General features: G+C 34.1%; 1 protein-coding gene across 1 annotated transcript in view; it reads right to left on the reverse strand.

Moving 5' to 3' along the window:
- Positions 1-13763, reverse strand: part of TMEM232 (transmembrane protein 232) — a 197190-nt gene that overhangs the window by 83485 nt on the left and 99942 nt on the right. The window contains exon 13 of the mRNA XM_032476482.1: positions 11738-11985. Coding sequence (XP_032332373.1) covers positions 11738-11985 — 248 coding nt within the window. The remainder of the gene's footprint in view (positions 1-11737; positions 11986-13763) is intronic.

The raw sequence follows: 13763 nt of genomic DNA on the forward strand, positions 1-13763 counted from the left end.
ACCAATGATTATCTAACCAACAGTTTAATAATAAAATATTGCACAAAGGTTCCAAAAATAGGAGCCCATCTCTGAAAATTCAATCAGGTTTTCTCTCTCTCTTCAAGTGAAAATTATGATCAGCCATGTTAACAATCAACATTCCAAGCTTTACTCTTCCATAATGGGTCAGGACACCACACCCTCGAAATGCATGTGTGACATAGAACCAGGACTGAATTGCATTCTAATTCAGTAACTAGAAACAAGAAGGGAAGAAAACATAACTAAGAAGGAAATCATCATGAAAGTGTATGTTCTCTTTGAAATGCTGCTAGTAGCAATCATGACTTAAAACAAAAAAGGAAAAGATGGGGCACAAAAATGTAAATTTTCCACTTATTATTTATCACAACTTTATTAAGTTAAGAAATAAATATTATACTGTGAAGAAAATAAATATTTTAGAAAATCTACTAAATTATAGAACAAAAGGAAAAGGAACTAACATGTCCAGGCTCCTTACCTATATTTTTTGACTCTAACCTCAGGACTGAGAGGGATGTACGACTTTTACATTTTTAAAGATTAGCCTAAGGCTCAAAGAAGTTAAGTCACTTACTCTAAATCAATCAGACAAAAAAGCTATAAGATAAACATACTTGATATTCTGTAAAGGAGGCATGAACTTTTTTTCCTGCATGAAACAGAACAAATAGGTGTGTTTAAGGCATTTTATTTAAGAATCCTTTGGAACTCTCCTTTTTAAAATTTCTCTTTCTAAATATACACATGCACACATATAACATATAATATGTGTATTTTATATGTAATATATACATCTATTTATATATTAGCCATATATTTTCTGTATTATATATGTATATTTAAATATATATGTTATATATTATATTTTTTTGCTCCATTGGCTTTAGCCAAAATCATACTAAATGCAAAGTGCCTCTTCCTTGATATAGATTTCCAATACTAACTAGAGAGATACAGGGCTCAGGAAAAAAAAAATGTTTCTTAATCAAAATCAAGATACAAAAATTGAAAATAATACTTATAAAAAAAAAAACCTGTTCTTTATGACTTGAAGATAAGTTTTTTAACAACTGCTCAAGGCTGAGCCATCAGATGAAGTTCACATGAGAGGAAAGAAATCAGCACAGCAGACTCTGGAGTCAGAATGCATTCAAGTTCAAACACTAGCACTTAATGGCTGTCAACTCTTTGGCAAATTACCGAACCTGTCAGTATTAAGATCTACAAAAGGCAGATTTTATAGATACATAAAATCTATAAAGTTGATAAAATAATCACATCTACATCTAAGTGTAGTGCTTGTTTATAAAATGCACTCATGCAGGGTGACAAACACTGGAGATTCATCTTGACTTGCCTGGCAACCTGCTGGCTAGAACTAGGAGTCCGAAGAGTCTCCCATTTTGTAAACCCAACTCTCCAAGGAGCCCAGTGGCCTCTGACTACAACTAGTAGGAACGTCCCAAGGGCTCCAAGTCCTGAGCATCTGGCATTTATTTCTAGCTTCCCCATCCAGCTGCTGCTCAACCTCAGATGACTTGGCAACTGAGCTCAAAATGTTTATTTCTTCCTTGAGAAGGCAGTTTTCACCCTTACATTACAAGAAGGTTGAATAGCAGTCAGGCAGTGTGTCGTCCCTCAAAATGCAAACCCCAGTTTACTATCTAATTGCTTCCTCAGATTTCAGCATTCCTCTCAATGAGATAACGAGAAATGGAGACCACATGCCTCTTTCTGCTCACCATTAGTCTCTCCAGTAAAGCCTTATCTCATGGAATGTGGTGCCTACCTTTTCCCATCTTGTCTCCATTTAGTAAATGGTAGCTACTCCTAGTTCCACTACCTTGGAATTTGCTCCTTTTGTAAAGGAGGCTGCAGAGGAGATGCAGTAGCCTTCAGGACAATCACCCTGTTTATGAAGTCAGCTATGTGAAACGTCCTGCCTGAATGGCAACAGATGTTCTCTGTCCATTCTCATAGTTTACCTGCACTCTCTTCTAGGCGCTGGCCTTATAAACCAAGTTTTCTGACATAGCATTTTTTTGAGCAAATTAATCCTAATCAGAGATAAAGTTTTAAGTTAATATTCCCCTAGTCTTTATATGTGTGCAAATAATTAGTTGTGTATGAGTTTTTAGAAATTCAAGGCATAAGCTTAGAAAATACACTTACAAGAAAACCCCAGAAGCCAAGAAGTACAGATGTGGCAACTGGTTTCTGAAAATTCGATATTTAGAGTTCTGAATTCTCAGCCTTAAGGTAAATTTAAGATAGTCTTACTGACAGAGAAAAGGATAAAACTGTACTTTGAAGAAGTATTCTGTGCCTGGTTTTTTGGTTGCAGCTTTTATGATATAGTAAAGAAACATAATGATTTTTTCATTTAAAAAAAAATGCTGAGAGGCAAAAAGGAGCATGTATCCAACAGTATGTCTCCCTCACTTAAAGCAAAACCCCAGAAATTCAATACACAGAAGCAAAGTAATGAATTATCTTTTGAAAAAATTTATAAAGGAAAGAAGTCAAATCTGCAAGTCATTCAGAGCAAAATATATGTTTCTAAACATATAAAAGAAAGAACTCCTGATTTCAAAGAATTTTATAGGCTAAAAACACAAGTGAGGAAAAATATTTTGGGAAAAAAATTATAGATCATGAGATGTAGCAGATGCTTCATCAATAAAGAAGCTCCAATTTTCTCCTTACTAGTAAATTTTCAGATTTTCACATGGAAATAAGTATGTTTTAGTGCCCCAAGGCAATAAAGAAACATATTATCTTAAACTTCTTGTCTTTTTACCTCTTAAATGTGCCCTGTCTTCCATAGGAGTCCTTAAATGTTTGCCTGCTTGCCATCTTACGCATTGCTATTTGGACAACATAAAATGGAGATTTCTAGGAATACTTGATGAGGAACTGCTGATATGACCCTAACTCAAGAAGATCTTTAAAAGGTGGGAAAAGGTGAGGCAGACTGTCGGCTTTAAATTATGTCTTTGCGCTTTAACTATAGGACTTCAACATACTCAAATATTCATTAATTGCATTAATTCCACTCTGTGGACCTGGAAGTGGGAGGAGGTGGAGAAATGCCAAAAGGGATGGGCTACAGGACTGGTAACTAGATGGAGAATCAAGCAAATGGGAGAAACAACATTTCCCACAGTTAATGTTCAGTGAGCCACAGCCATTTTTTCAGTGCATAGCTTAGGGTTAAACTTGTTCCTCAACAACTTTTTTCAAAGCTGGTCTGTCTGTTACACCTAATAGACAGTAGGGACTGTTCAAGCAGGCCTGAACTAGCCTCAGTCTTGATGTCACTGACCTATAGCCCTACTCCACTCATGTCTGTTGTACCCAAAGATTAGTTCATCCATGACTGGAGCTGGCAATATGCACAACTCCGGGGGGCACTGTGCCCATGCATCACAGCATGCAGGATGCAATGGGAGAGGTACCCTGTGAGAGGTACCCTGTGCTACCCTGAGGGGCTTCTGCTAGAGGGAGCTCAGGCTGCTGTGTTGCAGCTGCTCTCTCGTTAGAACCAGAGACTCTCAGTGTAATTTCCAGACACTGTAATGAGCTATGGAAAAAACGGATAAGGAGATAACATTTTTTCAAACATCAGTGATGAATGATACTCATTTACGTAATGAACGGTAGGCTCTGATGAGAGGTCTCATTTACGAATCCTTCAAAGCCTACAGGACTCTATGGGTCTTAACCGCACCCACGCCTCTTTTGTCTCCTTCTCTGACCCATATATTCTCTCCCCCATCCCCAAACCCCGTCCATGTGTACTTCCCATTCTCAGCATGTCTCTCCCCTTACTTACACCTTCTCCCGTTCCTTTTGATCTCTTATCTTTCTTTCTGCTCCTAACTTTCATTTCTCTGCTCTGCTATTTCTCCTTGTCTTTATCCTCCTTGGTCTTTCCTTTCTTTGTCCCAGGGGGCACCATTCATCCCCACCTGCCTTTTGACTATTTACATTTTCCCCTGCTGCTACTTTCATCTCCTTTTGCCAATACCCAGTTTCTTCTATTTTTCTAGTTTCTTTTTCACTATTTTTCCTTTAACTGACCATGATGAGAAACCAAAGCACACTTGTACAGTGTCCTCCCTGTGGTCCCAGGTTAATTTTTCTTTGGTGCCTGTGGTCCTTGAGAAGGTACAGAAGACATTGGGGATTCAAAAGCAAATCTCAAAACCCCTAACACTTAAAGCTGGCCTTTTCATTGTACCTTGAACATATTGCAATTTTGTAAGTATTTATGATATATGCTGAAGAATATTTTTAATAATATTTATTTCTGGACTGCACAGGAGACTACTAAAGTGTATTCTTCATGTTTCTTAACCTCAAATATATATATTTTCTTCACTGGTTTTTAAATTCTTGGAAAAAATGCTTAAACTTATATTAAAACTCATCTCAATATGTGTCTTCTTTTCTCTTAACTATTTGTGTACAGAAGAGGAAAGCCTGCCTCCCGGCCTTGTCCCACCCAATTACTACACCTACAGTAAAGTCTGCCTTTGGGCAGCAACAGTCACATGATTATGGAACTCAAACAATGATTTAGGCAAATACTAAGAAAATTTCCCAAATAATTTACTGTTTTCTTCAAGAAAATAGAAAATGAACCACAAAACAGATGGAAGAAAAGAAGTAACAGACTCACAGACACAGGAACAAAAATACACGAGTTAGAATCCAAAAGCTGGTTCATTGGAAAAAAAAAAAAACATAAAATAGATTAAATACCAAATAAACTAATTAAGGAGAAAAAAAGGGACAAAATGCAAACACACAAAGTAAGAATTGGTTAAACGGGGAAGTAACCACAGAAACAGAGAATGAAAGGAATCTTAGGACACGATTTTGTTGAACAATGGCCAAATAAATTTTGAAAAATGGGATAAAATACCTAATACTGAAGAAAGCATAATTTGTTAAAATTGAATTAAAAAGATGTATGGGAAACAGTGTGGAGATTCATTAAAAAACTAAAAACAGATTTACCATATGATCCAGCAATCCCACTCCTAGGCATATACCCAGAGAAAACCCTAATTCAAAAAGATACATGCACCCCAATGTTAATAGCAGCCAATAGCCAAATCATGGAAGCAACCTAAATGTCCACTGACAGACAACTGGATAAAGAAGTTGTGGTGTATTTATACAATGGAATACTTCTCAGCCGTGAAAAAAAATGAAGTAGTGCCATTTGCAACAGCATGGATAAATCAAGAGATTATCATACTAAAAGAAGTAAGTCAGACAGAAGAAGACAAATATATGATATCACTTATATGTTGAATCTGGAAAAATAATGACACAAATGAACTTATATACAAAACAGAAACAGACTCATAAATAGAAAACAAACATAGGTAACCCAAGGGGAAGGGGTAGAGGAGGGATAAATTAGAAGTTTGGAATCAGCAGATATAAACTACTATGTACAAAACAGATAAATAATAAGGTCCTACTGTATAGCACAGGGAATGATATTCAGTATCTTATAATAACTTATAATGAAAAAGAATATATACAAATGTATACTTGAATCACTACACTGTACACCAGAGACAAACACCACACTGTAAATCAACCATGCTTCAATTTAAAAAGAGAGAGAGAGGAAGATCTAAAGGGACTGATATTCAGGACAGACACTCCAGAGACTCTTATGGCAGGGGCCTCAAAGAATAAGAACTGAACCTAGCTGTACATGCACATTATGGCTGAACAGCAGCCTTTTGAAGAGCCATATAAAATAGGAGAATCTGACAAAGAACTACCCATAGAAGAGCCATAAGGTACTGATGGTTTAAGAGGAATTTCCACCAAAGCTTAAAAGATAGATAATTCTGAAGTACTGAAATTATTCTAGTACATAGAAAAAGAAAAAGAAATGGGCATTTAGTGTTTTATAAAGATAACATTTAAAATCAGTTAAAATGTTGAAGGAAAATAGATGATTTAACAAATATTGTTGGAAAAACTGAATAGCCATCTGGATTGACACCTCACACTACACACCAAAAAGAATTTCAAATGGACCAGTGACTAATATGTTCAAAATGAATCATTAAAACTACTAGGAGAAATGTGACAACATTTTAATCTTAAAATTAAAAGACCTTTTTAAACAGATGAAAACAAATCCACAAACCATACTGTGACATGGAGAGAAAATTAAAAACAGACTTATAATTTCTTATATTTATGTTTTATACACTCTGGAAGGATACACAAGCAATAATTATAGGGAGAGAAGGGAGTAAACTAGGCTAATGTAAGTCAGTATGAGACAGAGGCTTTCATTTACTTAAACAATAATTTGTATTATGTAATAATACCTATTTTAAGCATGAAGAAACTTTCTGAAAAGGGAATACTTCCTCATGATAAAGTATCTAGAGGGTGGTAGAGCCAAAATTTAAATTAAAAAAAAGAGAAACTAATTGAACAACTATATGGCAATAAATTGGACAACTTGGAAAAAATGGACAAGTTTCTACAAACATACAGTACACCAAAACTGAATCAAGAAGAAACAGATATGAATGGACCAATTGCTAGAAATAAAATAGAATTAGCAATAAAAAACCTCCCTGCAAACAAAAGTCCAGGACCACATGGCTTCACTGGGGAATTCTATCAAATATACAAAGAAAAGCTCATACCAATCCTTCTCAAACTCTTCCAACAGACAGAAGAGGAGGCAATACTCCCAAACTCATTGTATGAAGCCACCACCACTCTGATACCAAAGCTAGATAAAGACACTATCAGAAAAGAAAACTACAGGCCAATATTGTTGATGAAGACAGATGCAAAAATCCTCAACAAAATATTAGCAAACATAATCAAAAAACACATAAAAAAGATCATACACCATGATCAAGTTGGATTCATCCCAGGGACACAAGAATGCTTCAACATACACAAATCAATCAACATGATAAAACACATCAACAAGAGAAAGGACAAATATCACATGATCATATCAATCAATAGATGCAGAAAAAGCATTTGATAAACTTCAACACCCATTTAAGGTAAAAAAAACTCTAAACAAAGTGGGTACATATGAAACATATCTCAACATAATAAAAATTATTTATAATGAAGATAAGCCAGCATAATACTCAATGGTGAAAAGTTGAAAACCTTCCTGCTAAAATCTGGAACAAGATAAGGATGCCCACTCTCACCACTTTTATTCAATAAAGTATTGTAGGCCCTAGGCATAGAAATTGAACAAGAAAAAGAAATAAAAGGGATCCAAATTGGAAGAAAAGAGGAAAATTGTCTTATATGTAGATATCATGATATTATATATAGAAAACCCTACAGGCTCCACACAAGTACTACTAGAAGTGAAAAAAGAATTTGGCAAGGTAGCAGGATGCAAGATTAACACACAGAAATCAGCTGCATATTTTTGCAATAACACTGAAATATCAGAAAAGAAAAGAAAAGAAACAATCATTTTTTAAAGTTGTATCCAAAACAATAAAATACTATCAATAAACCTGACCAAGGAAGTGAAAGTGTTATACATGGAAAACTACAAAACATTGACCAAAGAAATTAAAGATGACTTAAAAAAATGGAAAGATATTCCATGCTTTTGGACTGGAGAATTATTATTGTTAAAATGGCCATACTACACAAAGAAAGCTACAGATTTAATGTGATCCCTACCAAATTACCCAGGATACTTATCACAGAACTGGAACAAATAATCCTAAAATTTGTATGGAAAAACAAAGACCCAGAATTGCCAAAGCAATATTGAAGAAAAAGGATGAAGCTGGAGGGATAACCCTCCTAGACTTCAGACAATACTACAGAGCTACAGGACTCAAAACAGCATGGTGTTCATACAAAAATATACATATGAATCAATGAAACAGAACAGACAGCCCAGAAATAAACCCACAAACTTTTGGTCAATTAATATTTGACAAAGGAAGCAAGAACATACAATGCATTAATGACAGTCTCCTCAACAAATGGTATTGGGATAACTGGACAGCTGCATGTAAATGAATGAAGTTAGAATACTCCATCACACCATACACAAAAATGAACTCAAAATGGCTTAAAGACTTAAATATCAGACTATAAACCTCTTAAAAGAAAACATAGGCATACATTATCTGAGATAAACCTCAGCAAAGTTCTCTTAGGGCAGTCTACCCAAGCTATAGAAATAAATGCACAAATAAATAAATGGGACCTAATTAAACTTACAAGCTTCTGAAGAGCTAATGAAACCATAAGCAAAACAAATGGCAACCTGCGGAATGGGAGAAAATATTTGCAAAAGAAGAGACCCACAAAGGGCTTAATTTCCAGAATATATAAACATCTCATACAACTTAGTAAGAAAAAAACAAACAACCCAATACAAAAATGGGCAGTAAAGCTAAAAACACAATTCTCCAATGAAGACATACAAGTGGCCAATAGGCACATGAAAAAATACTCATTATCGCTAATTATCACAGAAATGCAAATCAAAGCTACAATGAGGTACATCTCACAAGTCAGAATGGCCATCATTCAAAAGTTCACAAACAATAAATGCCAGAGAGGTTGTTGGGAAAAGGGAAACCTCCTACACTGTTGGTGAAAACTACGTTTCACCAGCTATATTCATTACATACATTATGGAAGACAGTATGGAGATTCCTGAAAAGACTAAAAATAGACTTACCTTGTGATCCAGCAATCCCATTCCTTGGCATATATCCAGAGGGAACCTTAATTCAAAAATATGCATACACCCCAATGTTTATAGCAGCACTATTTACAATAGGCAAGACATGGAAACAAGCTAAATGTCCACTGACACATGAATGGATAAAGAAGCTGTAGTATATTTATACAATGGAATACTACTCAGCCATAAAAGAGAATAATGCCATTTGCAGCAACAAGGATGGACCTGGAGATTCTCATTCTAAGTGAAGTAAGCCAGAAAGAGAAAAAAGAATAATATATGATATCACTCATATGTGGAATCTAAAAAAAAACCAAACGAACTTATGAACAAAACAGAAGCAGACTCACAAACATAGAAAACAAACTTATAGTTACCACAGGGAAAGGTGGAAGGAAGAGATAAATTGAGATGTTGAGATTTGCAGATATTAACTAATATATATATATATGTATAAAATGGATAAACAAGTTTATACTGTGTACCACAAGGAAGTATATGCAATATATTGTAGTAACATGGTGAAGACGAATATGAAAACAAATATATTTATGTTCATGTGTGACTGAAGCATTCTGCTGTACACAAGAAACTGACACAATATTATACATTGACTATACTTCAATATAAATATATTAATAAAAGAGCACAAATAAAGAAATAGGACCAAATTAAACATAAGCTTTTGCATGCAAAAGAAACCATAAGCAAAGCAAATGGCAACCTGTGGAATGGGAGAAAATATTTGCAAAAGAGACTGACAAGGGCTTAATTTCCAGAATATGTAAACATCTCATACAACTTAATTAGAAAAAACAAACAACCCAATCCAAAAATGGGCAGTAACCCTCAATAAGCAATTCTCCAATCAAGACATACAAGTAGCCAATAGGCATATGAAAACACACTCACTATTGCTAATTATCACAGAAATGCAAATCAAAGCTACAATGAGGTCCATCTCCCAACAGTCAGAATGGCCATCATTCAAAAGTCCACAAACGATAAATGTTGGAGAGGTTGTGGGTAAAAGGGACCCTCCTGCCCTATTGGTGGGAATGTAGTTTGCTGCAGCTACATTCGTTACCTACCTTACGGAAAACAGTATGGAGATTCCTGAAAAAACTAAAAACAGACTTACCTTATGATCCAGCAATCCCACTCCTGGGCATATATCCAGAGGGAATCTTAATTCAAAAATATACATACACCCAAATGTTCATAGCAGCACTATTTACAATAGCCAAAACATGGAAACAACCTAAATCCAATGACAGATGACTGGATAAAGAAGCTATGGTATATTTATACAAGAGAATACTACTCAGCAATAAAAGAGAATAAAATAATGCCATGTGCCATAACATGGATGGACCCGGAGATTCTCATTCTAAGTGAAGTAAGCCAGAAAGAGAAGGAAAAATACCATATGATATCATTCATATGTGGAATCTTAAAAAAAAGTCAAACTTATTTACAAAACAGAAGCAGATTCAGACACATACAAAACAAACTTATGGTTACCAGGGGGAAAGGGGGAAGGAAGGGATAAATTGGGATATTGAGATTCACAGATATTAACTTACATATATATCTATAAAATAGATCAGCAACAAGCTTATACTGTATAGCACAGGGAAGTATATTCAATATATTGTAGTAACATGGTGAAAAAGAATATGAAAACAAATAGATGTATGTTCATGTGTGATTGAAGCACTGTGCTGTACACCAGAAATTGACACAACATTGTAAATTGATTATACTTCAATATAAATATATATCCATAAAAAAAGCACAAATAAACAAATGGAACCTAATTAAGCTTATAAGCTTTGCACAGCAAAGGAAACCATAAGCAAAACAAACCATATGGAATGGGAGGAAATATTTGCAAAAGATGAGACTGACAAGGGCAGTTTTCCAGAATATGTGAACACCTCATACAACTTAATAAGAAAAAGACAAACAACCTAATCCAAAAATGGGCAGTAGGCCTAAACAGGCAATTCTCCAATGAAGACATACAAATGGCCAATAGGCACATGAAAACATGCTCGTTATTGCTAATTATCACAGAAATGCAAATCAAAGCTACAATAGGTATATCTCACAACAGTCAGAATGGCCATCATTCAAAAGTTCACAAACAATAAATGCTGGAGAGGTTGTGGGGAAAAGGGGAACCTCCTACACTGTTGGTGGGAATGTAGTTTGCTGCAGCTACGTTTGTTACATACGTTATGGAAAACAGTATGGAGATTCCTGAAAAAACTAAAAATAGACTTACCTTATGATCCAGCAATCCCATTCCTGGGCCTATATTCAGAGGGAACCTTAATTCAAAAATATACATACACCCAAATGTTCATAGCAGCACTATTTACAATAGCCAAGACATGGAAACAACCTAAATGTCCATCGACACATGAATGGATAAAGAAGCTGTGGTATATTTATACAATGGAATACTATTCAGCCATAAAGAGAGAGTAAAATAATGCCAATTGCAGCAACATGCATGGACCTGGAGATTGTCATTTTAAGTGAAGTAAGCCAGAAAGAGAAAGAAAAATACCATACGGTATCACTTATATGTGGAATCTAAGCTAATAAAAAAAAAAAAAAAAAGACAAACTTATTCACAAAACAGAAACAGACTCACAGACATAGGAAACAAAACTTATGGTTACCAGGGAGGAGGTGGTGAGAAGGGATTAGTTGGGAGTTTGAGATTCATAGTTACTAATATACATAAAATATATGAACAACAAGTTCAAACTATATAGCATGGGGAATTCAATATCTTGTAGTAACTTATGGTGAAAATGAATATATATATATGTTCATGTGTGACTGAAGCGTTGTGCTGTAAACCAGAAATTGACACAAAATTGTGACCTGACTATACTTCAATAAAAATACATATGTACAAAAAAAAAGTGAATAGTGCTTCACTTTTACCTTATAGTAAAACGTAGAACTCGCTTCTTCGTGGAATCCTGCTTTTTATTCAGATATTTCATCGGGTCCCGTTTTCTCAATGGTTTTTCCAGAGGAAGGACACAGGCATCAGGGGAGGGGAAGAAGAGTTTGGAGAGCACGTTGGCAATTCTCCATCCTATGTATTTGGAGAAATTTTCACCCCCTACACTTGATAAATCTTTTGTCCTGTAACTTGTGAAAGGATCAGTTGGGTCATTTATCTCGGCCTGTGTATAGAAAAGCAAAAAGAACCAGTTGAATAAGAATTAGATGAGAGAAAAAGTAATGTATTATTAAACAAAAGTTAAAATGTATCTTTATTTTCTTTGGCTAGTATTACATTATTCTTATTAAATAAAAACAAGCTTTAAAAGAAATAAATGCAACTTCCCAAAGGATTTTAAATATTATATCAAGAAATTTCATTGAAATAAACAATTAGGCATGAAGGAGATCAGTCTTGAAATTTAAAAAATTTAATGATACAATTTTTATTTTAAATTTGTATACTTTCTACAGAACCTCATAATCATTGATAATATTTACTTAGGAAGAAATCAAGCAATCAGTTAAAGTAATATAGATGTTTCAATAAGTCAGAATTTCATTTCTCTGTGCATAATCTAAATTCTCCTTGAAGTCAGCAAAAAGTTTCTATAGAACAAAATTTGAGTTAAGTAAAACACAAAAAAGGCTTTATATTTAACTTTCATTGAAGATGTCCTAGGATTTAGATTTAGGTTGAACTGAATATGTCCTAATATAAAAAAAAAAGCTAACAAAAAATTCCACGATATTTAAGCAACTTTTATTCAGGAAACAGCAATTTTCTGAATTTTCCTATTTATATTCAATAATGCCCATGACTGATTCTTAATTATGTCTTCTTTTGAAAGGACTAGAGGAATATTTTCCTTCGGCAGGAATCAGTAATAAATGAAGATGTAAGTTTCAAACTGTCACATGTTACACTTTTTTTTAACTGTTGAGAATGTGTTAGTGTTAAAAATTCCCTTTCTCATAAATTAGTTGGGCACGGGCTCCTTTCATTTAAGTTTTTATAGTTTTATTTAATATTAGCCATCTTCAGGCAGCTCATTACCAGTCACTCAGGATTTATTTTAAATGTTTATAGATCCTATGGTAGAAAATGAAGGAATAAAAAATGTTTTTGTGAAGATGAACATCTAACTTAACGTCTTTAGAATTCCAAAATCTGGTTTGGCTCAATGAAATTACTGTTTAAAGACTGACAATTGCATTATCTAGACAAAATTATAGTGCAAAAAAATGAGATCGATTTTATGATGAAGACTGAAAAAACAAAGGGTAAAGCAATGACGAATATAGCAAAATGCAGATAAGTAAATGTGGAATTATTATGAAGGTATGAGAAAGAATAACATGCAAAGAACATCTTTAAAAAGGATAAGGTGAAATTCATGCAAATATACATGCATCAAAAAATGAAAAGGCCCAAAATAGCCTCGAAATGCTAGAAAATTAATATTGAAAATTTAGAAGAGAGCTCTATTTTTACTATTTCAGAAAAAGAGTTTTATCACTAGCCCTGATTGAACTATATCTATTCTTAAAATTTATTTGATTTCAATTATCTCTGGATGTTGGAACTAGTACATAATTATATTTATATTATTCTCAGTTTTATATCTCACTTATTAACTAGGTCTAATCATGGAACAAGCATTCAGTTTGAAACAAGAAATTAAATTGTGCCCAGGACATGTTGTACCTATCAGGATTTTTAGGAGATTATTTAATCGCTCAAAGTTTATCTGCTCATCTATAAAATGGTAATCACAATACCTAGGCTGTTTATTCTACATAGTTTTCCTGGATTTTTTTTTCCATAAAAAAGGTACTTCAAACACAATATAGTATATAGTATTGCTTCAAACACAATATAATAGTATATAGTATTGCTTCAAACACAATATAATAGTATATAGTATTGCACAAACATATGAGTATGAGCTCTTCAAAG

Source organism: Camelus ferus, chromosome 3 (genome assembly GCF_009834535.1).
Source record: "Camelus ferus isolate YT-003-E chromosome 3, BCGSAC_Cfer_1.0, whole genome shotgun sequence".
NCBI classification, from domain to species: domain Eukaryota; kingdom Metazoa; phylum Chordata; class Mammalia; order Artiodactyla; family Camelidae; genus Camelus; species Camelus ferus.